The sequence below is a fragment of the Scyliorhinus torazame genome, chromosome 21 (assembly GCF_047496885.1).
Source record: "Scyliorhinus torazame isolate Kashiwa2021f chromosome 21, sScyTor2.1, whole genome shotgun sequence".
Lineage (NCBI taxonomy): Eukaryota > Metazoa > Chordata > Chondrichthyes > Carcharhiniformes > Scyliorhinidae > Scyliorhinus > Scyliorhinus torazame.
Window position 1 is genome coordinate 17,154,443 of NC_092727.1, and position 25,677 is coordinate 17,180,119.

Genomic DNA, 25,677 nt, shown 5'->3' on the forward strand with positions numbered 1-25,677 from the left:
ATAATGCTTAAAAAATTTCCTTTAATACTGTCACCCAACACAATCATACAATAAAACTCTGGTTCAATATATGAGTTAATTGTTGTAACTTCTAAGTGACTTTAAAAAAAAACTTTCAGCTGCATAGAACAATAGGAACGTGCATTTATTTGATGCCTTTAACAATGTTAAATGTCCTCCAGCAGAGCAAGGACGTGCGATCAGACAAAGAAATGACATAGAGCCAAATAAAATTATTTGAATGGCCGATAAAAAGCTTGGTCAAGGAGGCAGATTTTATGGATTATCCATTAAGGGAGAGCGGCAAGGTGGCGCAGTGGCTAGCACTGTTGCCTAAGCCACTGAGGACCCCGGTTCGATCCTGACCCCGGGTCACTGTGGAGTTTGCACATCCTCCCCGTGTCTGCGTGGGTTTCACCCCCAACCCAAAGATGTGCAAGTTGGGTGCCCCTTAATTGGAAAAAAATAATTGGGTACTCTAAATTATTTTTTTTTTAAATCCATTAAGAGAGAGCGGGAGGAGGAGTGAATTCCAGTGCCTAGGCCCTTGATGGCTACAGGTGTGGCCACCACAGGTGGAGTGAAGGGAATGGGGGTAAACAATGCAGTTATTGGAGGGTTGTAGTGTTGGAGGTGCTTCCTGGGATAGGGAGGAATCATTTGAATATGGGGATGAGAGTTTTATCATTAAGGCGTTGATAGAATGGGAGGCAATGTAGGTCAATGAGCACTGTGGTGATGGATGAATGGTACTTGCGTGAGCTTAGATGCAGGTTGCAGAGTTTTTGAAAAGCACAAGTTTATGGAGATAGGAAGATGAGATTCTGGCAATGAGAGCATTGGAATAGTTGAGTCTGGAGCTAACAAAAGTATAGATAAGAATTTCAGTGGAAGATGAATTGTGGCACAGGCAGAATCAGGCAATAGGAAGTGAGAGGCATTATTGTGGTGGGGAGGATATGGGGCCAGTAGCTCAGCTCAGCTCTGGATCAAATAGAATACTGAGATTGCAAACAGTCTGGTTCAGTTTGACCAAGGAGGTGGTGTTTCGTTGTCACAATGATAGCTTTTCTGTCTTTGATTAGGACGGTTCAAGGACTTTGGAGAAGAAAGGGCGGTTGGAGATGAGGTGATAGTCTACAAGGACATAGGGTCAAGGAAGGATTTGTTTTCATGATGATTGCAGATTGTAAAGAGATGGGACTGGATTATCTACCTTTGGAAAAGGGGTCCGTTTACAATGTCAGCTTGTTTGGGAAAGAAAGTTGGGTGTAAGTTCTAAAAATGTACAATTTATTAACTCTGAAATTTGAGTCTTCTAAATGCCTTTCTCTGTGTTGCTCTTCAGTGTTGAAAGTAATTTGTTCAGGTCGTTCCAAACTGCTGCAGATCTGACTTGCATTAGTGTGAATTCTTGAATAATGTGCACGCCTGAAAAATTCTCTGTAAGTAATCAAAGCATTATATCAAGGTACTTTTATTCAAGTATGCATTAACAAAGATAAGTGTAATATTTGTATTCAGCTTTCCAGTGTTAAAGTTTGTCCCTTTGTGACAGGAACCTAAAATCAGACAATCTGCCTGAATAGCAGGCTGCTACAGTGTCAGGCAATTCCTTGGGGTAGTCTTACCTCAGCTCTGGAGAGGCCTGCAGTGAGTGGCAGTATGTATTGGCCATTTTTATCCATCCATTGTCTCTTGCAAATTTCAAAAATCTTTCATGTACTGTAATCCTTAATGAGTTAACTTTTGGGATTCACTTAAATTCTACTTTTAGTTTGATTTTAAAGAATGCAATCTTTATAATGCTTCCAATTTTCCACGCTTTCACTTTCAAAGATCAACATGAAAGTTGATCCCTTTAGACCTTGTGCAAACCTAGTTTACATGAACAATGTCTGATCTTAAATACCTTAAAGTATGTTGAAGAAAATTCCTCATTATCTAACATTACCAATAATGGTGAGCAATTCAGTAATGTGGAACATTTTTAATCATGTTATTCGATTAAACCGACATGTGTGGAGACTGAGACTATCATTTTTATATTGTTTAACAAAAACTTTCTCTGAATTACCTCTTCCCCCATTTTTGTTCCCCAGACATAAGGAGGAGCCAACACTCAGATTATCAGCTCAAAAATATGACAGATTAGTCTCACTTTGGTTTTCCAATTTTGACTGTTCTTAGCTTGAGTTGTTACAAGAGTGATAATTGGCTATATTTGGCCAAACCAGAATAAATGTACTGTAGGGATTCTATGATTTGAAGTGGCATAGTGGGTGGGATTCTTCGGCCTCGCCTGCCTGGCGACCGGAAGTTGCCGCCCAAGGTCAGTGGACCTTTACATGGTCCGTGTCCCGTCCGTGACGATCTTGAGTTGGGCGCGATCAAATGATCCAGCCCAGTATTTCATAAATTATATATTGCGTTTGTGCCTCAACAGTGATGAAAGTTATTAGCCTCAGCAGTGTGCACGTATATGAAACATGCGTGATGGTGTGACTTGTGTATCAGATTTTACAGCCCTTGAGTTAGACACAAAAATAATTCATTCAATCTGACAATATGCAATATAGATTTTTAAAAAATATTCCAACTATTAATAATTATGGACATTTTAGATTTGGCTGTAGCTGTTCATTTGCAAACTCACCAGTATTGATCTATTTCAGGAAGTCAGAAATTTGTTTCCATGGTACCAAGTTGTGGAGGTTTGTGGTTGAGATGCTTAACAGCTCAGTGCATTTGTGCATGTGTCAACAGGAAGGGAAATAGTCATACAAATAACGTAGTTTGTCTGTCCTTGGCTAGGAAGGAAATAATTTACTTTTAATTCACAGTTTACTAGCCCATTTCATATATGGTTTTCAAAATGCTTAGAAATTTAGATTTTCTTGAGAAAGTTCCCCAGTGGGAAGTAAAAGGAAGAAATTATGTCTCCTTCACCCCCACCCTCAACAATTGGTGTTGTTTGTTGTTATTATTGCATGAATTACTGCCCTCCACTTCCCCATCCTTTTTCATTAAAGGATGTAGCAATTTAATCTGGCAGTCTGAGACTCCAATTTTTAAAACCTTGTTCCTGAGATGTGAGAATTGCTGGAAATGCCAGCATTTGTTGCTCGTCCCTGATTGCCCTTGAGGAGGTTGTGGTGAGCTACCTTGAATTGTTGCATTCCATTTCTTGTAGGTATAGCCAAAGTGCTGTCAGGGAGGGAGTTTCAGGATTTTGTCCCAGTGACAGTAAAGGGATGGTGATATAGTAACAAATCAGGATTATGTCTGACTTGGAGGGGAGCTTGCAGCTCCTGGTCTTCCCATGCGCGCGCTGCTCTTGTCCGTCTATATGTTAACGGTCACAGGTTTGGATGGTGCTGCTGAAAGAGTCTTGGTGAGTTGCAGCATTGCATTGTACACGCAGGTGGTGGAGAGCATGAAAGTTTATGGTGATGGATGGGTGTCAGACACGCAGGCTTCTTTGAACCAGATAGGCGTTGGACCTGCTGTGTTAAATTGGAGGGTGGATTGGAGAAAACTAGTGAGCATGCGCACCAAGATCCTTGGTGCATTGACGGGCCTGGCAGACAGCCTGTTACTCTCGTGGAGCATAGAACAAAGAACAAAGAAATGTACAGCACAGGAACAGGCCCTTCGGCCCTCCAAGCCTGTGCCGACCATGCTGCCCGACTAAACTACAATCTTCTACACTTCCTGGGTTCGTATCCCTCTATTCCCAAAACTATTAGAGGTGCCCAGCTTCAACGTGACATTGGACAGCATTTAGAACATGGCGTTTATACATCCCAATGTGGAGGTGGTGATGCCATGATAGCCCTTGCAGACCCAGGTGTGATGGAGAATCTCGTGACCGTTGTCTCAACTTCTGTTGCAGTACAGAGAAAGATGCCACGCAATGACTCAGAGCTGCATGAAAGCTCAGATTGAGGTCATGAGATCGTGTTTGCTCTTTGCAATGACTACAGATCACATTGTTCCAAGAGGCAGACTGGTTCTCTAGAGTTGCTGTGGCACAGGACGGGGAGAGTGCCAGGGAGCTGAGAGCTCCCTCATGTTGACAGCATTTATGCTCCAGCCACTACACTTGCTTCTGCCTCTCAGCCAGCCAGCCATTGTAGACTGCCACCACCCATGAGGAGGTGTTGTTGTCTGAAGCTAGGCCTTCAGTTCGCAAAGCCTTTCATAGTCTCCTCCTCTGAAGGTCAGCAGCTTTCTACCATACATGCTGGAGCCATTGGGGTAACATTCCAATGGAGCGCAGGACCAAGCAAAGACACTGCAAAACATGCATTAAGGAGAAGCACAAGGGTGAATAATTCAGTTTTTTGTATGTCTTATCTTATTGGACGTGTTTGTGGGTAAAGCTGCTATGGAAAGGTTTTTGTTGGCCTTTATTTCAGCATTTTGGACAACAGGATGCTGTGATGGGATGTTGATGGATTAGAAGGTAAGGAATTGTTGATGTAGCAGTGTTGATGGTTTGAAGTCTTCTAGGAAACGGAAACTCAGTAACTGCTTCCAGACACCATTCAGAACAAAAGTGCCCCTCTATCTCCATCAAAGTGGCATCCAGATTCCTGGTTGCAAGAGCTAGTGAGGTTGTGAGGGTCACAGCAAACCACCATGAACTTGGACATCTATTATGGTGAATATTGATCTTGTAAGAGGTGTGTTCTCACATGGTCAGGTAATGGAAGGGAGTTATGAATCATATGCACAGAGGCCATCCCTTGCCTCCAAGCAACCAGTCTCTGCTTCAATGTGGTGGCCCAAAGACAGCAAGACAGCAGAAACAGCTGACTGCCTCAGCATGAAGTCATGGCTGCTGCCAGGATAGCAGGCATTCAACAACATGATGGTTCAGACATGGTTGCACTCACACGGCAAGTTGCTAGCCTGGTAGCCCTTGCATTCCTTGTACCTCTCATTTGGGATTTGCAGAGCAGCATGCATGTGGTTCCTGCTTCCCTGCTGCATTTGGGAATCCCTCTACCCTGGCAACACCACATGCCCATTTTTTCTGCTTCTCTGTGATAAAAGAGAAAATTACGAAGTTCCTCTCCTGGCACACTGGGCCTCTGCCACCTCCCTGATGCAGTGATGATTTGTGAATTGGGAAATGTTGGCTATGTCGCCTGCCCCAGCCCGGAAGAATTCATAGATGTCGAGGGTGACATTTACCTTTTTGGCTACTGGCAGTGCCATCCAGATATGTTAAAGAAGATGGCAGAGTTCAATGCCACTTTCTTTCTTAATCTTAGGTGCCTCAAACTGTGCCCCTGGCTGAGAAGGAGGTAGGCGAAGTGTTCCATGAAAACACTTAATGTTTAGCACCTTCTGTGGCAAGCCTTCCTCTTTTGCGCACTGCCTCCCCTCTCTGCAGTTGGTGCTCCATGTCCTGTTCTGCTGTTGACCGGTAGGGACTACCAATAGATCCTATTACTCAGCAGGCTTTCTGTAGACAGGGCAGTAAACTCTTCTGATCTCCCTGTCAAGATTCAGCAACACTCCCTTCAAAATCTCACAAGGCACTAAACTTAATTCACGAACACACCACAGTACTTCTATAAACTTTGCAAGAACAGCAGTACGACAAAAACATCTCACCTGCAAGTTGGATGACTGGTCCTTCAGATAATGCGAGTAACGGGATGAGGGGGGTGGGGGGAAATGCTGAATGAATATTCAATTACAGGCGGAGGGGGGGGGGGGGGTCTCTTGTGCAGCTGAATGAATGTTCAACTGCGAGTGTTTACTGGATCTGCCTTGTCCACATCAGCAGGTAATTTATCCAATCAACCTGAGAGATCATTTGATATCACAATTTCCCCACTTGCAAGCTTCTGGTGCATGCATGGCACACTTGCGCTGGCACCCGTACCAACATGATGAGTGGGCCAGAAGAGGCTGGAAATAGTGCACTGGCCACTTTCAACAATTACTGCTCCTGTTGCACCGCTTGAGCTGGATACTGAGCGTTTTATTTTGGCCATAATGGTTTGCTGGATCTTTTAACAAAGAAAGACGCTTCTGTGCAACTTAAATTCGTTCTGCATTTTGTCCACTGTAAGTCTTACATTTTTCTAAGAGGATTTAGCACTTTTACATTGAACTTGATCTATTCTAAAAAGGTGATGCTGAATGTTTTGAAAAGTTAAGTTTAATTGGTTTTAAGTTAGTTAAGTTAGAGTTTTATAATGTCACATGTTCCTAAAAATGTGTGTTTTGTTATCTGTACTAAGGCAATATTTTACTGTGTAGCATATGACAAGCATGTGATTTTGTTAAGATACCATTTCACATTTCAGTAATGAACAAAGAAGTACTGTAATAACTAGAAAAGGCCGAGTTGAAGAGTTACCAATTTATTCACTCCAAGGCTCAACTCCTTCATAATTAATTCACAAAATGACCGTCTTCTTCTTCAGGTAGTATCCTTGGTTATTCAAGGGTCACGGAACCTTGGCTTATGCCGTGATTTTTTTTTACAGACAGGACAAGGAGGCAGACTTCAAGTCTACCTCAGCCGGAACAGGGATTGAACCCTGTGCATTTGAGGTTATTCTGAACTACACACAAGCTGCCTAGCTAATTGAGCTAACCAGGGAAAATAAGGAGTGATATAGCATCACTCCATTTGCCTGTTTGTGATACTGTTTTGTGGTGTTACAATGACGGCTGTGAGTTGTTTATTGAAGTGAAAGTAGGCACTATTGTTTAATAAAATGTCCAGTGGATTAGACAGAATAAACTGGTCCTGCTGAGTAAATAATAGCTTTCATATATTTGATATGGAAATGAATAATAGTAAACTATATTAAAAATTACTTGCCATTTTCGAGCCTTAAATTTACAAATGTATACTGCAGTGTTTTAATGGCCATCCTTTACTCTTTAGGAAATGAGAAATAATCAACTGAGAAACTTTTAAGATAATTAGTTTTATTGACATTAGTTTTCCAGATGATGTTGCCTACAACTTGAAATTCAAGTCAATTTCTTTAGTTTTCCTTAAGAATTTGTATTAAAAGTCCATATTGAAAAGCCCAAATCCTTTGGTATAGTTTCGTGTTTGGTATATTTTGGTACAAACTGCATAATGTACTGCGAAAGAGACTGTGACTGAGCTGATAATATAGCTTTCCATTATCACATAATTCTTCCTTATATTTTGAATATAGCTTGATAAAGCACAATGATGCAGTTTCATACAATAGGTTTTCTTTCAGTTTACCAGCTAAAGCGCATGATCAATTGTTTGCAAATAGTTTACAGCCCACAGAATTCCCTGCAAGACTATTTTTAAACATATTTTACACAAAAAGGTGCTTTCATTTTGTGTCAAAATTGGTTTGAAGGTATGGCACCTACTGAAACTTGATCTCTGCTCAAGCAATATTTATGTGCTCTCTATTGGCCCCAGCATTATGTAAATCCTTCTCACCACCCCGGAACTGATTGAAACATGGTGTATTTGAGACATGGCTGGATTTACCGCCACACCAGTACCTTTCCTGCTTTTTTACGAACGGTGATGCACGTCGATTGTTAGCACCTATGGAACATTAACATTTTCACTTGGTATATAACAAAGAGGTCATGGAGGTATCCTGTGAGAGCAGCCAATAGAAGTGGGACAGTTTTACTGAACCTAACATTGTGGATTTCGCAGTCAAGGTAGGTTTAATTCTGATGAAGGGTCACAGAACCGAAACATTAACACAGTTTCTCTATTCACAGACGCTGCCTGATCTGCTGAGCATTTCCAGCGTTTTCTGTTTTTATTTCAGATTTCCAGCATCCACAATGTTTTGATTTTTGCGTGGGTTTGATGCAGTTTGTCCTGCAAAGAAACTGTTAGCACAGACTGCAGCACGGGACAGAAATGAAACCTAGGACCACCTTCACGTGGCTTAGCGCTACATTAAACAAAATATGGGTCCCAAGAATGTGCAATTGTAATGGAGCTCCGTCATAAAACCTGGTTTGTTGTCTTCACAGAAAAAGTTAAAACATAGACGTTGGAGAGCTTTTGTGTTCTCATAATTGCTCCTTGCTCATGTTTTACAAATATTGATATTGTTGCTGACATTTGTGTATGGACTAAGGCACACATAGTCTTAGAATTGGCTGTGGTTCATTTCCATGCTGGCTTTTCTACACTTAATGTGGCCATTTTTTCTACTGATATGTTTTGTGATCATGGTGTATATTTTTAGGCCTTTTTGTATAACATTTAAAGTTCTTTTTTGTGCTGATTAATGTGTGCGCTGTCGGTGCTGGGTATTCCCATGCATTGTTGTAACTACAGTTTAATCATATGCAGTCACTATGCTAAAGGGAATTTGTGTTCAGACGATGTGGCATTTAATTCTAAATGGAGTAAAGGGCGATGGTGCTTATGTACTGGCGTTCATCAGTAATTCATTATTCTTGGGTCTTAAACTGCAAATGAAAAGTGTCTTCGAAAACAATGTGGAATTTCCTTTGTACTGACATCTATTTGTTTGTTAGTGGTGTGTTAGCAAGCAAAGTTGCTATAGTCATTGTCCCCATTTTGATGCCACAGGAAAGAGGATTTTGCACAAAATTTCCATCCCTGTTTTGACCAGGAGCTTTTAAAGCATAAAGATAAACATAAGATGACTGAGATGTGTTGGTAAATGTACAGATATCTTTAATACAACCCAAATGTAATTACGTGACCATATAATGAGCGCAGTTTATCTATGAAAGATCATTTCTGCATTTTACAAGCTTACTTTTATTTCCTCTTTACAAGTATTAATTCTGAAGTTAAGCTTACTTGGGGATGTGTTGGCATAGTGGTAATGTCACTGGACTAGTAATCCACAGGCCCAGGCTAATGCTCTGGGGACGTGGGTCCAAATCTCATCATAGCATTTAAATTCAATTAATAGATCTAGTATGTAAAGTGATCATAAAATCCTCACAAATTCGCCTGAATACGTATGTGTTTGTAATCATAGAATCCCTACAGTGCAGAAGGAGGCCAGTCGGCCCATCGAGGTTGCATTATTCCTCGGACAGAGCAGCCTACTTTAGCCCACACCTCCACCCTAGCCCTGTAATCCAGTAACCCCACCTAACCTTGGGGTGATTTAGCATAGCCAATCCTCTGAACCTGCACATCTTTGGACTGTGGGGGAAACCAGAGCACCCAGAGGAAACCCACGCAGACATGAGAAGAAAGTGCAAACTCCACACAGTCACCCGAAGCAAAAATTGAACCCGGGTCCCTGGAGCTGTGAGGCAGCAGTGCTAACCACTGTGTCACAGTGCAGCCCCCCCTTCATTAATGTCCTCTAGGTAAGGAAATCTGCCAATCTTACCTGGTCTGGCTTACATATGACTTGCAACCCACACAATGTGGTTGACCCTTAACTGCCCTCTGCAATGACCTAACAAGCTATTTGGTTCAAGGGAAATTAGGGATAGGCAACAAATGCTGGCCTTGCCAGTGACACCCACATCCCTTCAAAAAAGAAGATAAATATACCGTTGGTGGATGTACGGATCATTAGCATCTATAGTGTTGAATGTTAGAAATATGTAATTTCTTGATTCATATATTTTAGCAATATAGGGGGCGATTCTCCGAGCCCCGTGCTGGGCCGGAGAATCGCCGCAACCGCAGCACGACGCCCCGACGCCGGCATGCGATTCTCCGACGTGCGGAGAATTGCCGCCATTTGCGCCAGCGCTTTTGATGCGGCGCAGGTTGCTGGAATCGGCGGGGCCGAGCGGCCGCGTCGATATGACAGAGTCCCGCCGGCGCCGTTCACCCCTGGTCGCTGCCGGTGGGAACTCTGCGGGAACAGTCAGGGGGCGGCCTGTGGGAAGGGGAGTGGAGCTCCTTCACCGGGGAGGTGCTCCGATGGGGCCTATTTTATTGCGTGGCCGGCCCCTGAACGCCGACGCCATGTTGGTCGGGGTCGGCACGCTAAAGAATTCCCCCGCGCATGTGTAGGTTGGCACGGCCCAACTGCTCATGCGCGGGTTGGCGCGGTGCCCATTTGGCGCCGCGAAAGGAGGCTGGAGCGGCGTGAACCGCCCCAGCGCGTGCTGGCCCCCTGTGGGGGCCAGAAATGGTCGTGCCAGGGCCCGGTTCGCGCCGTCGTGAAATGCGACGGCATTCACGACGGCGCGAACACTTGGGCTCCATTTCGGAGAATCGCCCCCCATAGTGTTTAGTTTGGGGATTGAAACATTTAAATGTAAAATAAATTAATCTCATGGTTTGAGAAACTCTGAACAACCCTAGAGTAATTGCAGTTCAAAGAGTGATCCATGTTTGTTTAATAAGCTCAGCGTTGGAAGTGGAAAATCACTAACAATGGGTGACCCCTCTCTGGGCTTCATGATTGGGTTTCGTGATGGAGACAGAGTGTCTACAGCTGTCTCAGTGAGGGGTTTTAAGTTATTCGTATGGTATCCCAGAACAAAGGGAAGGTTTTGGAGTTAGAGCTAATTCATTTAAGTTTCTGTCTGGAACATCACAAGCGTGCCACGTTGCTATGGAAATAGGTTGTGCAGGGGAGTACCCTTTTTGGGTTTATCTCTGCGTTTTCTCTCCGAAGGATTTAGTTAGTTCTTGGAAGCCACTGGGACAAGTAGCGGAGTCAATGATGTTTTCTGATTTGGAGTCATTAAATAAAAATGCAGTGAGATCCATGCTTGAGCTGGTGAGTACACATTCAGGAGGTGTTGGAGGAGAATTGGAGGTTTTGCCCAGCCAGGTGCTAACTGAAGGAGTCCAAGAAATCTCATACCTCATAGAACAGTGGGAACACTGAGGAGATTCAAAGTGAATTCCTGGGAGTGTGGTTTGGTCCCATCAGAAATGAAGGAACCCACATGACCTGTAAAGTATAGAGGAACTCTTGGTTGGAAATGAAAGTGGATCAAGGAGTGTCTGATTGAGATTTTCAGATTTAAGTTTTAAGTGTTTGCAAAATATTGAGGGTGATTCTCCGAGCCCCGCGCCGGGCTGGAGAATCGCCGCAACCGCGCCCCGACGCCGGGATGCGATTCTCCGAGGTGCGGAGAATCGGCGCCATTTGCGCTGGCGCGTTTGGTGCAGTGCCGGCCGGGGGCTCGCCGATACTCCGGCCCGGATGGGTCGAGCGGCCGTGCCGATACGACAGAGTCCCGCTGGTGCCGTTCACCCCTGGTCGCTGCCAGCGGGAACTATGCGGGAAAGATTGGGGGGGGCGGCCTGTGGAGGGGAGAGGGGGTCTCCTTCACCCGGGCGGGAGGCCCTCCTATGGAGTCTGGCCCGCAATCGGGGCCCACCGATCGGCGGGCCGGCCTCTTTCTCCCCCCCGGGGCCTACTTTCTGGCGCACCGGCCCCTGAACACCGTTGCCATGTTGAGTCGAGGCCGGCGCGCTAAAGAAGCCCCCCGCGCATGCGCAGGTTGGCGCGGCGAAAGGAGGCTGGAGCGGCGTGAACCGCTCCAGCGGCGTGCTGGCCGCCTGTGGGGGCCAGAATCGGTCGTACCAGGGCCCAGTTCGCGCCATCGTGAAACGCGACAGCGTTCACGACGGCGCGAACACTTGGGCTCCATATTGGAGAATCGCCCCCCATTGTGTCGTTAGTATTTAATTTTCTTAATGCTTGCACAGTAAAAGGTTTTGTTTAAAATTTGAAATCTTGTGGTGCAATTATTTCACTTAACAATGGAGTTCAAATTTATTTTTAAGAGTTACTGGACTCGTTTCCGGGCGCGGCTATGCAGAGCTAGGTCGCATATTCGGCAGCTTCCGCTTGGAACGGACTTTTGGGCTCTGTTACAGGGCCCCCACGGCATTTGTTTGACATTTCCCGGTGTGGGAAGAAGACTGCAGCATTCCCCTGACGGTGTCCCCCAGGAATGTTGTGTCTTTTGGCTGCCAGACCCGGCAGAAACAGTGAAGTATTTGGCTTGATCTGCAGCAATAGACAGAGGCCTCTTCCAGCATGCAGGTGGGGGAAGGGCAAGCTTAAAGCTGCAATCTGACTTGGCTCTATCAAAGGTGAATTCTAGCAGCAGAGGGAACAACTGTGAAAGGATCTACCAAGGCGATTGAAGAGGCGGGGACGAGGCTTCTGGTGGCGGCCATGGAGGAGTAGGTCGCGCATTCGGCAGCTCCCGCCTGGAACCGACTCTCAGACCTTTTTCAGGAGTTTCCATAGACTTTTTGGGGCAGACTGGTGAAGCAAACACTGCCAACTTCTATGAAACGGACCAGAAGTGTAACGGCCAAAAGAGCAGCACTGGAGCAACGGGAGAAGCGAGGGAAAGAAAACAAAATGGCGGCGGCCAGGGACAAAGGGGAGCTGCAGGAGTTCATCAAGCGCTGCTTCGAGGAGATGCGCAAAGAGATGTTGGCGCCTATGCTTTCGGCAATTGAAGGACTTGGGATCACGCAGAAGGCCCACGAAGCTAAGATCCAGGAGGTACAGAAAGGAGTCAGTCAGAACGAGGACGAGCTTGTGGGCCTGGCGGTGAGAGTGGAGCAGAACGAGGCGCTACACAAGAGGTGGGCGGGAAGACTCGAAGACCTGGAGAACAGGTCGAGGAGAAAGAATCTGCAAATCCTGGGTCTCCCTGAGGGAGTGGAGGGGGCTGATGCCGGGGCATACGCGAGCACGATGCTCGAGACGATGATGGGCACGAAGGCCGGTTCGAGGCCGCTGGAGTTGGACGGGGCACATCGGGTGCTGGCAAAGAAGCCCCAGGCAAATGAGCCACCAAGGGCGATGGTGGTGAGGTTCCACCGGTTCACGGACAGAGAGTGGGTCCTGAGATGGGCCAAGAAGGAGCGGGAGCAGTAAGTGGGACAATACAGCGATCCGAATATACCCGGACTGGAGCACGGAGGTTGCAAAGCGGAGAGCGGGTTTCAACCGGGCCAAAGCGGCGTTGTACCGGAAAGAAGTGAAATTCGGAATGCTGCAGCCAGCGCGACTGTGGGTCACATACAAGGGCCAACACTATTACTTCGAAACGCCTGAAGAGGCGTGGACCTTTGTACAAGCCAAAAAGTTGGACTCTAACTGAGGGTTTGTGAGGGTGGGGGGGCATGTTTTGGGGTTTGATGTGTGATGGTTGTTGTATATAGGGGGTCAATTCCGCGCAGGAAATGTTACATAGGCTGGGGGAGAGAGACAAGGCCGCGACAGGAGCTGCGCTAGAGGGGGCGGAGCGGGCTTTGGAAACCACGGGTTTTTTTCCCGCGCGCGGGAAGAAAGGCGGGATGGGGAACGAAGGAATGCATATGGATTGGGAGACTCCCACGCGGGGAGGTCAATGGGACGGCGGAGGAAGCCGGGGTCAGCAGGCGTCAGCTGACTTACGGGAGTGACATGGGGGAGCAAAAAAGCTAGACAGGGTTCTAGCGGGGAGGGGAGGGGGGAGGGGAGTGGTTTGGAGGGGGGGGGGAGGGGAAGGGGGGGGGGAGGGGGGGAAAAGGGTTGCTGCTGCACTGGCCGAAAGGGAATGGGACACAGAAGAGGTGGTCGGGACGGGGATCCCCCCTCTAGGGGACTGGAGGGTGAGGGAGGCGTGGACACGGGACTGGCCCAGAAAAGGAGATGGCTAGTCGGCGGGGCGTGGGGGGTGGGGGGGGGTGGTGGTGGTGGTGAGAGCCCCTCCAATCCAGTTGATAACGTGGAATGTGAGGGGCCTGAATGGGCCGGTGAAGAGGGGTGAGTGTTCGCGCACTTAAAGGGACTGAAGGCGGACGTGGCCATGCTCCAAGAGACACATCTGAAGGTGGCGGACCAGGTCAGGTTAAGAAAGGGATGGGTAGGACAGGTATTCCACTCGGGACTGGACGCGAAGAATAGAGGGGTGGCAATATTGGTGGGAAAGCGGGTGTCATTTGAGGCCAAGACTATTGTAGTGGACAACGGAGGGCGATATGTAATGGTGAGCGGTAGGCTGCAAGGGACGTGGGTGGTGTTGGTAAACGTATACGCCCCGAACTGGGATGATGCAGGATTCATGAAGCGCGTGTTGGGGCGCATTCCGGACCTGGAGATAGGAGGCCTAATAATGGGAGGGGACTTCAATACAGTGTTGGATCCAGCACTGGACCGCTCCAAATCAAGGACTGGAAAGAGGCCGGCGGCGGCCAAGGTGCTTAGGGGGTTTATGGATCAGATGGGGGGAGTGGACCCATGGCGGTTTGCAAGGCCGCAGGCCAGGGAATTTTCTTTCTTCTCCCATGTACACAAAGCCTCCTCCCGGATAGATTTCTTTGTTCTGGGTAGGGCGCTCATCCCGAGGGTGGAGGGGACGGAGTATTCGGCTATAGCCGTTTCGGACCATGCCCCACACTGGGTGGAACTGGAGCTGGGAGAGGAGAGGGACCAACGCCCGTTGTGGCGGCTGGATGTGGGACTGCTGGCGGATGAGGTGGTGTGTGGGAAGGTGAAGGGGTGTATCGAAAGGTACTTGGAGGCCAACGACAACGGGTGCGGGTGGGGGTGGTATGGGAGGCGTTGAAGGCGGTGATCAGGGGAGAGCTAATTTCCATTAGGGCTCATAGGGAGAAGACAGAGGGTATGGAAAGGGAGAGGTTAGTGGGGGAGATTTTGAGAGTGGACAGGAGATACGCAGAGGCCCCGGAGGAAAGATTACTTGGGGAAAGACGACGGCTCCAGACGGAGTTTGACCTGTTGACCACAGGGAAGGCGGAGGCACAGTGGAGGAAAGCGCAGGGGGCGACCTACGAGTATGGGGAAAAGGCTAGTCGGATGGTGGCACACCAGCTCCGTAAGAGGATGGCAGCGAGGGAAATAGGGGGAGTCAAAGATGGAAGGGGAGCCACGGTTCGGAGTGCGACGAAAATAAACGAGGTATTCAAGGCCTTTTATGAAGAGCTGCACAGATCCCAGCCCCCAGCGGGGGAACAGGGGATGAGACGATTCCTAGATCAGCTGAGATTCCCGAGGGTGGAGGAGCAAGAGGTGGCTGGTTTGGGGGCACCAATTGGGTTGGAGGAGCTGAGCAAGGGTTTGGGGAACATGCAGGCGGGGAAGGCCCCGGGACTGGACGGATTCCCGGTGGAGTTCTACAGGAAGTACGCAGACCTGTTGGCCCCGCTACTGGTGAGGACCTTTAATGAGGCAAGAGAGGAGGGGACCCTGCCCCCGACAATGTCGGAAGCGACAATTTCTTTGATCCTAAAGCGGGACAAGGACCCACTGCAATGTGGATCGTACAGGCCGATCTCGCTCCTCAATGTGGATGCAACGTTGCTGGCAAAAGTGCTGGCCACGAGGATCGAGGACTGTGACCCGGGGGTAATCCACGAGGACCAGACGGGATTTGTAAAGGGCAGGCAACTAAACACCAATGTGCGGCGGCGGCTCTTAAACGTGATAATGATGCCATCGGAGGAGGGAGAGGCGGAGATAGTGGCAGCTATGGACGCGGAGAAGTCCTTTGACCGAGTAGAGTGGGAGTACCTCTGGGAGGTGCTGCGTAGGTTTAGGTTCGGGGTAGGGTTTATCAATTGGGTTAAGCTCCTTTACAGAGCCCCGATGGCGAGTGTAGTGACGAACCGGCGGAGGTCGGAGTACTTTCGACTGTACCGAGGGACGAGGCAGGGGTGACCCCTGTCCCCCCTGTTGTTCGCATTGGCGATCGAACCATTGGCCATGTCATTGAGGGAGTCTAATAAATGGAGGGGGGTGGTCCGAGGGGGAGAAGAGCATCGGGTGTCGCTATATGCGGATGACCTGTTGCTGTACGTGGCGGATCCAATGGAGGGGTTGGTGGAGGTCATGCAGACTCTAAGGGAGTTTGGGAAGTTTTCGGGCTATAAGCTCAATGTAGGGAAGAGTGAGCTCTTTGTATTACAGGCGGGGGACCAAGAAAGAGGGATAGGGGACCTACCGCTGAGGAGGGCGGAGGGGAGCTTTCGGTATCTGGGGATCCAGATAGCCAGGAGTTGGGGGACCCTACATAAACTGAATCTGACGAGGTTGGTGGAGCAAATGGAGGAGGATTTCATAAGATGGGACATGTTACCGCTCTCGCTGGCGGGTAGAGTGCAGTCGGTCAAAATGGTGGTCCCTCCGAGGTTTCTGTTTGTGTTCCAGTGCCTTCCCATCGTGATCACTAAGGCCTTTTTTAAGAGAGTAGGCAGGAGTATTATGGGGTTTGTGTGGGCGAATAAGACCCCGAGAGCAAGGAGAGGGTTCCTGGAACGCAGTAGGGACCGAGGAGGGTTGGCGCTGCCAAATCTGGGGTGCTACTACAGGGCAGCAAATGTGGCGATGATCCGCAAGTGGGTTATGGAGGGAGAGGGGGCGGCATGGAAGTGGATGGAGATGGCGTCCTGTAAAGGAACGAGCCTGGGGGCATTGGTGACGGCACCGCTGCCGCTCTCGCCGACAAACTATACCACGAGCCCGGTGGCGGCGGATCTGGCGGCTAAGGATCTGGGGCCAGTGGAGACGGCACCGGGGTGCAATGGGAGCATCGGTGTGGTCCCCGATCAGGGGTAACCACCGGTTTGTCCCGGGGAAGATGGACGGGGGGTTCTAGAGCTGGCATCGGGCGGGGATTGGAAGACTGGGGGACCTGTTCATCGACGGGACGTTTGCGAGCCTCGGGGCACTGGAGGAGAAGTTCGAGTTACCCCCGGGAAATGCCTTTAGATATATGCAGGTGAGGGCTTTTGTGAGGCGACAGGGGAGGGAATTCCCGTTGCTCCCGGCACAAGAAGTTCAAGATAGGGTGATCTCGGGTGTATGAGTCGGGGAGGGCAAGGTGTCGGAAATACACCAGGAGTTGAAAGAAGAGGGGGAAGCGCTGGTAGAAGAGTTGAAGGGTAAATGGGAGGAGGAGCTGGGGGAGGAGATCGAGGAAGGTCTGTGGGCTGATGCCCTAGGTAGGGTTAATTCCTCCTCCTCATGTGCCAGGCTCAGCCTGATACAATTTAAGGTGGTCCACAGAGCGCACTTGACGGAGGCGAGGTTGAGTAGGTTCTTTGGGGTAGAGGACAGATGTGGAAGGTGCTCAGGGAGCCCGGCGAACCATGTCCATATGTTTTGGTCATGCCCGGCACTGGAGGGGTTCTGGAGAGGAGTGGCGGGAGCAATATCTCAGGTGGTGAAAGTCCGGGTCAAGCCAAGCTGGGGGCTAGCAATATTTGGAGTAGTGGACGAGCCGGGAGTGCAGGAGGCGAAAGAGGCCGGCATTCTGGCCTTTGCGTCCCTAGTAGCCCGGTGAAGGATCTTGCTCATGTGGAAGGAGGCGAAGCCCCCCAGCCTGGAGGCCTGGATAAATGATATGGCTGGGTTCATAAAGTTGGAGAGGATTAAGTTCGCCTTGAGAGGGTCTGCGCAGGGGTTCTACAGGCGGTGGCAACCGTTCCTCGACTATCTCGCGGAGCGTTAGAGGAAGGTCGGTCAGCAGCAGCAACCTTGGGGGGGTGGGGTGGAGGGGACGTCCTGGGAGGGGGGGGGGGGGGGGAGGGGAGGGGAAAGGGGGGACTGCCTGGGAGGGTGGATGAGCAAGAGATAACATGAAGGGTTGGGGAAACTGGCACGTACGGGTGAGGGCCAGTGTACAAAGCTGTGTAAATATATCATTTTGCCATGTATATATTTTGCTCTGCGCGATTTCTCGTTTTTTTTTGTTACGAGGGGGGTTGGGGGGTTATTGTTTGTAAGGGAGAAAAATTGTGTTAAAAAACTTTAATAAATATATTTTTAAAAAAGTGTTACTGGACTCCACCAAGATCGTAACGTAGAGCAATGATTTTCAGAATCTAAGGACAAGCATTGTCAAAGTGTGGCCATTTTCTGATGTGAATATCTTTTAAAGGTTGTGACATACTGACTTCTATTCATAAAGTGATGTGATGTTAGGGATGATTTAGGATTGGGTGAATGAATCAAAATTGTTAAGTGTTACCTGAGTTAGGGTATGGTTCCCAATTAAAAATTAAACATAGCTAGGGCAGCACAGTGGTGCAGTGATTAGCACTGCTGCCTCACTGTGCTGAGGACCCGGGTTTGATCCTGGCCCTGGGTCACTGTCCATGTGGAGTTTGCACACTCTCCCCGTGTCTGCGTTGGTCTCACCCCCACAACCCAAAGATGTGCAGGGTAGGTGAATTTGCCATGCTAAATTGCCTCTTAATTGGAAAAACATATATTTTTTTTAATTAAACAGTCGCACCCTCAGCTTTTCTTTTATTTAACGAGGCTTGGAGTTTATTTTCCACGATGAATGAAATCCTCCAGCAAGATCTCCCTTGGCAAACACTGTGCACAGATTGAAATTGAGCCATAAAACCCAATATGGCTCCAGAAAAGTGAATTTGTTCATCTCAGCCAGCCAGGATGACAATACAGGTACCTTTAGTGGCTTCAGTGCGTTGGTCCACAGGCACAAATAAGCTGCTTGGTTTTGATTGTTATGTGGTGTTTCTTGCTGGCAAATGCGCTTTTGTAGACATTGGGTAAAGAACTGGTCAGTTTCAGCTGTAAGGCTCAACATCACAATCTAAGCTCCTGCATTAAGAATGCCAATTCAGCTGTCGAACAGCTTGTGCTTATGGACCAATGCATTGCCCAACCTGAATCTGTGCTTCCGGTAGAGAAAAGGACAACTGAAGGAGGGAGATTACAGAACTAAGGGCCATCAATACACGGTAATCACCGGTAAATCAAATAGAGAATTTTTTAAAAACTGCTATTCTCAGAGTGTGGGGAGAACTTGCTACCACATGTTCAGGCCAGTAGTATTTACGAATTGAAGGAGAAACTAGATAAGCATGTAAGGGAAAAAGGAATAAAAGTTTTTGCTGATGGGAGTTAGTTGAGGAAGAATGTGAAGGCTCAAGTGAAGCTTAAACACCAGCATGCTGGTTGGCATGCTGGCGAAAGGCAGCATGCCTTTATCTGTGCTATATGTAGTTGTTTGTAAATGCAACATTTGTGCTACTACTGCCTCCATTTCCTTGTCTTATTAGACTTCTCCCCACTTTCAAGCCACTGTTCCTCTTGACTGGAGAAGTAGCAGGGAATAATCTGCATCTTGTACCAAACATGCTTGTTTTAGAATAACAAAACAATTTCACTTTAGCAAGTTTCTCTTCCCAAGCTTTGGTTTCAGTGAAACTGTATCTGAACATTATGCAAATTCTACATAAACAATATGTGCCTACCATTGTTATACAGTAAATGTAGTAACAAAGAAACCTGTCATCTATTTTGATGCCCTCTTTACGAAATGCAAATGTAACGTTCATAATAGAATGCTGGATTTAATTTTTTGTCACGCACATGATGCTACTTTGAACACTTGATTAGCGGACAAAATTGTAGTTCTGTTTTGATTAGAAGGATGATTGGATTAAGGAGCATTCCTTTGTTACAGAGTGTTACGTCACCCTGGGCTAATGAAAAATGAAATGAAAATCGCTTATCATCACAAATAGGCTTCAAATGAAGTTACTGTGAAAAGCCCCTAGTCGCCACATTCCGGCGCCTGTTCGGGGAGGCTGTTACGGGAATTGAACCATGCTGCTGGCCTGCCTTGGCCTGCTTTCAAAGCCAGCGATTTAGCCCTGTGCTAAAGAGCCTCACGGTCAATTCCAGTTCCACTTGACCCAGAGTTGCAACATGGGTGAAATTAGGTTTTATTTTAAATTCTGTTTTGGTACACTGAGGGAGAATTCAGAATGTTGTTGTAGGCCAGGGTTTACAGAACCCCAAAGTGTATCATGGAGTTCACCTGACCCACAACTTTCAATAGAGTGCTGTTATGGGGAGCACACGGTGCACTTTACAGGTGTAGTGCAACAAAGAGCTAAAGTACTTTAAAATTAAAACAATGTTTATTTATGAAACCAGTTATCACTTTATAAACCCACAGTAAACATTTTAAAAAAAATATATATATTTTATTCAAGTTTTTTGGCCAAATAGAACAATACGTAGTGTTTCTTTTACACAACAATAAAGCAATATAAATAACCGTGGCCAGTTTTAAACAAATAAATAAATAATATTTAAACAAAAACACAAAACAAAACTGCATGGCAACTGCCTTGTCCAAAATAAATACTCTCCAAAAATACAATCCAACAATCCAATGTACAATTACATATACCAAATACCTATACGTATACAATAACATCCCTGAGAGTCCGTCCGATTCCTCCCCCCCGCCCCTCCCCGCTGGGTTGCTGCTGTTGTCTACTTCTTTTCCATTCCCTCTATCTTTCTGTGAGGTAGTCGACGAACGGTTGCCACCGCCTGGTGAACCCCTGAGCCGAACCCCTTAATACGAACTTAATCCGTTCTAACTTTATGAACCCTGCTATATCGTTTATCCAGGTCTCCACCCCCGGGGGTTTGGCTTCCTTCCACATTAACAATATCCTGCGCCGGGCTACAAGGGACGCAAAGGCCAACACGTCAGCCTCTCTCGCCTCCTGCACTCCCGGCTCTTCTGCAACCCCAAATATAGCCAACCCCCAGCTTGGTTTGACCCGGACCCGCACCACCTTCGAAAGCACCTTTGCCACCCCCACCCAGAACCCCTGTAGTGCCGGGCATGACCAGAACATGTGGGTGTGATTCGCTGGTCCTCTCGAGCATCTCGCACACCTATCCTCTACCCCAAAAAATTTACTAAGCCGTGCTCCAGTCATATGCGCCCTGTGTAGCACCTTGAATTATATCAGGCTTATCCTGGCACACGAGGACGATGAGTTTACCCTACGTAGGGCATCAGCCCACAGCCCCTCCTCAATCTCCCCCAGTTCTTCTTCCCATTTCCCTTTCAGCTCATCTACCATGATCTCCCCCTCGTCCCTCATCTCCCTGTATATGTCCGCCACCTTACCGTCCCCCACCCATGTCTCTGAGATCACTCTATCCTGCACTTCCTGCGTCGGGAGCTGCGGGAATTCCCTCACCTGTTGCCTCGCAAAAGCCCTCAATTGCATATATCGAAATGCATTCCCTTGGGGCAACCCATATTTCTCCGTCAGCGCTCCCAGACTCGCAAATGTCCCATCTACAAATAGATCTCATAATTGTACTACCCCAGCTCTTTGCCATGCTCCAAACCCCCCATCCATTCTCCCCGGAACAAACCTATGATTGTTTCTTATCGGGGACCGCACCGAAGCTCCCATCCCTCCCCTATGCCGTCTCCACTGCCCCCAAATTTTCAATGTAGCCACCACCACCGGGCTTGTGGTGTATTTCTTTGGTGAGAACGGCAACGGCGCCGTCACCATTGCTTGCAGGCTAGTCCCCCTGCAGGACGCCCTCTCCAATCTCTTCCACGCCGCTCCCTCCCCTTCTCCCATCCACTTACACACCATTGAAATATTGGCGGCCCAGTAGTACTCACTTAGGCTCGGTAGTGCCAGCCCCCCCCCTGTCCCTACTACGCTGCAAAAATCCCCATCTCACTCTCGGGGTCTTCCCGGCCCACACAAAACTCATAATACTCATCTCGATTCTTTTGAAAAAAGCCTTCGTGATCACCACCGGGAGGCACTGAAACACAAAGAGGAATCTCGGGAGGACCACCATTTTAACCGCCTGCACCCTACCTGCCAGTGACAGGGACACCATGTCCCATCTCTTAAAGTCCTCCCCCATCTGTTCCACCAACCGCGTTAAATTAAGCCTATGTAATGTACCCCGATTCTTGGCTATCTGGATCCCCAAGTACCGAAAGTCCCTTGTTACCTTATCAACGGTAAATCCTCTATTTCTCTGCTCTGCTCCCCTGGATGCACCACAAACAACTCACTTTTCCCCATGTTCAATTTATACCCTGAAAAATCCCCAAACTCCCCAAGTATCCGCATTATCTCTGGCATCCCCTCCGCCGGGTCCGCCACATATAGCAACAAATCATCCGCATACAGAGATACCCGGTGTTCTTCTCCTCCCCTGAGTACTCCCCTTCACTTCCTGGAACCCCTCAATGCTATGGCCAGGGGCTCAATCGCCAGTGCAAACAATAACGGGGACAGAGGACATCCCTGCCTCGTCCCTCATTGGAGCCGAAAATAATCAGACCCCCGTCCATTCGTGACCACGCTCGCCATCGGGGCCCTATACAGCAACTGTACCCACCTGATATACCCGTCCCCAAAGCCAAATCTCCTCAACACCTCCCACAAATAATCCCACTCCACTCTTATCAAATGCTTTCTCGGCATCCATCGCCACCACTATCTCCGCTTCCCCCTTGTAGCGCACAAAGACTCCGAGAGACGAATAGAGTGAAGTCGATGAGGCTTTATTAAGCTTGACTGTTCCCCCGCAGTTCAGTAGTAGACTGCCTGCGGGGGAGGACTCCTGGTTCTTATACTCCGCCTTCAGGGCGGAGCTAGAGGTCAACGGCCAACCAGGACCCGGGATCTGTCAGCCAATGACATCACGGCTTCACAGTCCCACATGACCCCTAATGCATACTACCACATTCGCCCCTTGTTAAAAATGAACCCGGCGGGGTGATGCTTCGCATGGTGGTAAGGGTTTACAAGGCTGGTCCTGGGAGGAAAACTTTCGCATGTTATTACAGTATGTACAAGGTTTTTTTTTGTTTCGAACTATTTACAGTAATCGTCAGGAGAAAAGACAAAATGTTCTCGTTAAAAGTCCACATATTGTAGTGTTAGATCGACGCCACGAGTCGGTCGGGCGGTCTGATCATCCGTGTCGATCGCCTCGGCCCCGGTGGTGGTGGTGGTGCTTGTTCCGGTGTTGTCGTCTCCGGGAGCTTTACGGTTTCAGCTTGGGCTTCACTCCTGGTCGGGCCTGGGAGGAGGACCGATCCTCCTGGGAAGGGGGCGGTCGCGGGGTGCGGCGTTGGCAGGAAGGGGGTGATTGGTGTCGGGGGGGGGTGTGTGTGTTGCCGGCGGGCGCCAGATCTCGCAGGGAGACCGTGCCCTGTCGGCCGTCGGGGTACTCCACGTAAGCGTACTGCGGGTTCGCGTGAAGGAGGTGAACCCTTTCGACCAATGGGTCCGACTTGTGCGCCCGCACATGTTTTCGGAGCAAGATGGGTCCTGGGGCCGCCAGCCAGGTCGGCAGCGACGTACTAGAGGAGGACTTCCTGGGGAAGACAAGGAGGCGCTCATGAGGCGTTTGGTTAGTGCTAGTACACAGTAGTGACCGGATGGAGTGGAGGGCGTCCGGGATGACCTCCTGCCACCGTGAAACCGGGAGGTCCCTGGACCGTAGGGCCAGTAGGACGGTCTTCCAGACCGTGCCGTTCTCCCTCTACTTGCCCGTTCCCCCGGGGGTTGTAGCTGGTCGTCCTGCTCGAGGCTATACCGTTGCTGAGCAGGAACTGGCGCAGCTCGAAGGAGGACCCCCTGTCGCTGTGGACGTATGCGGGGCAACCGAACAGTGTGAATATGGTGTTGAGGGCTTTAATGACTGTGGCCGCGGTCATGTCAGGGCAGGGGATGGCGAATGGGAAGCGGGAGTACTCGCCCACCACATTAAGGAAGTATGTGTTGCGGTCGGTGGAGGGGAGGGGTCCTTTGAAATCCAGACTAAGGCGTTCAAAGGGGCGGGAAGCCTTAATCAGGTGCGCACCATCCGGCCTGAAAAAATGCGGTTTGCACTCTGCGCAGATGTGGCAGATCCTTGTGACTGTACGGACCTCCTCCAAAGAGTATGGGAGGTTGCGGGACTTAATAAAGTGGTAGAACCGAGTGACCCCCGGGTGGCAGAGGTCCTCGTGGAGGGTTTGGAGGCGGTTAATTTGTGCGTTGGCACATGTGCCGCGGGATAGGGCATCGGACGGCTCGTTCAGCTTTCCGGGACGAGACAAGATCTCGTAGTTGAAGGTGGAGAGCTCGATCCTCCACCTTAAGATCTTGTCGTTTTTGATTTTGCCCCGCTGTGCATTATCGAACATGAAGGCTACCGACCGTTGGTCTGTGAGGAGAGTGAATCTCCTGCCGGCCAGGTAATGCCTCCAATGTCGCACCGCTTCCACTATGGCTTGGGCTTCCTTTTCCACTGAGGAGTGGCGGATTTCTGAAGCGTGGAGGGTTCGGGAGAAAAAGGCCACGGGTCTGCCCGCTTGGTTAAGGGTGGCCGCTAGAGCTACGTCGGAGGCGTCGCTCTCGACCTGGAAGGGGAGGGACTCGTCGATGGCGCGCATCATGGCCTTTGCGAAATCCGCTTTGATGCGGCTGAAGGCCTGGCAAGCCTCTGTCGACAGAGGGAAGGTCGTGGCCTGTATTAGGGGGCGGGCCTTGTCTGCATACTGGGGGACTCACTGGGCGTAGTATGAAAAGAACCCCAGGCAGCGTTTTAGGGCTTTTGAGCAGTGCGGGAGGGGAAATTCCATGAGTGAGCGCATACGTTCGGGGTCGGGGCCTATTATCCCATTGCGCACTACGTAGCCCAGGATGGCTAGCCAGTTGGTGCTAAAAACGCACTTGTCCTCGTTGTACGTGAGGTTCAAGGCTTTAGCGGTCTGGAGGAATTTTTGGAGGTTGGCGTCGTGGTCCCGCTGATCGTGGCCGCAGATGGTTACATTGTCGAGATACGGGAACGTGGCCCGCAACCCGTGTTGATCAACCATTCGGTCCATCTCTCGTTGGAAGACTGAGACCAAGTTTGTGACGCCAAATGGGACCCTTAGGAAATGGTATAATCGCCCGTCTGCCTCGAAGGCTGTGTACTTGCGGTCACTTGGGCGGATGGGGAGCTGATGGTAGGCGGACTTGAGGTCCACGGTGGAGAAGACCTTATATTGGGCAATCCGATTGACCATGTCGGATATGCGGGGGAGAGGGTACGCGTCTAGTTGTGTGTACCTGTTGATGGTCTGGCTATAGTCTATGACCATCCTTTGCTTCTCCCCTGTCTTTACTACTACCACCTGTGCTCTCCAGGGACTATTGGTGGCCTGGATTATGCCTTCCTTCAGTAACCGCTGGACTTCGGACCGAATGAAGGTCCGGTCCTGGGCGCTGTACCGTCTGCTCCTAGTGGCGACGGGTTTGCAATCCGGGGTGAGGTTTGCAAACAAGGATGGGGGCTGAACCTTGAGGGTTGCGAGGCCGCAGATAGTGAGTGGGGGTATTGGGCCGCCGAATTTGAAGGTTAGGCTCTGTAGATTGCACTGGAAGTCTAATCCCAGTAATGTGGGGGCGCAGAGTTGGGGAAGGACGTAGAGCCTGTAGTTTTTGAACTCCCTCCCTTGCACCGTTAGGGTAACTATGCAGAAACCTTTGATCTGTACGGAGTGGGATCCTGCAGCTAGGGAAATCTTTTGTGCGCTGGGACGGATGGTCAAAGAACAGCGTCTTACCGTGTCGGGGTGGATAAAGCTCTCCGTGCTCCCGGAGTTGACCAGGCATGGTGTCTCGTGCCCGTTTATCAGCACCGTTGTCGTCGTCGTCTGAAGCGTCCGGGGCCGTGCTTGGTCCAGCGTCATTGAAGCCAGCCGTGGTTGTAATGGTTGAGCGTCTTCTTCGAACCCCGTGGAGCCGTCGACGCTGGGGTCCGTTGTTGCCGTCCAAGGTGGCGTCGGGGGTGAACAAGATGGCTGCCCCCATGCATCGCACATGGCTGGGGGGGTCACAGGATGGTGGCGGGGGTGGACAAAATGGCCGCCCCCATGCGTCGT

The 25,677-nt window shown here is 49.3% G+C and overlaps 1 protein-coding gene across 2 annotated transcripts in view; it reads left to right on the top strand.

The window, feature by feature from the left end:
- dixdc1b (DIX domain containing 1b) overlaps positions 1 to 25,677 on the top strand; it is a 156,984-nt gene that overhangs the window by 2,063 nt on the left and 129,244 nt on the right. For both annotated transcript variants that reach the window (XM_072486582.1, XM_072486581.1), the window contains exon 2: positions 1,349 to 1,445. In XM_072486582.1, coding sequence (XP_072342683.1) covers positions 1,422 to 1,445 — 24 coding nt within the window. In that variant the 5' untranslated portion in view covers positions 1,349 to 1,421. The remainder of the gene's footprint in view (positions 1 to 1,348; positions 1,446 to 25,677) is intronic.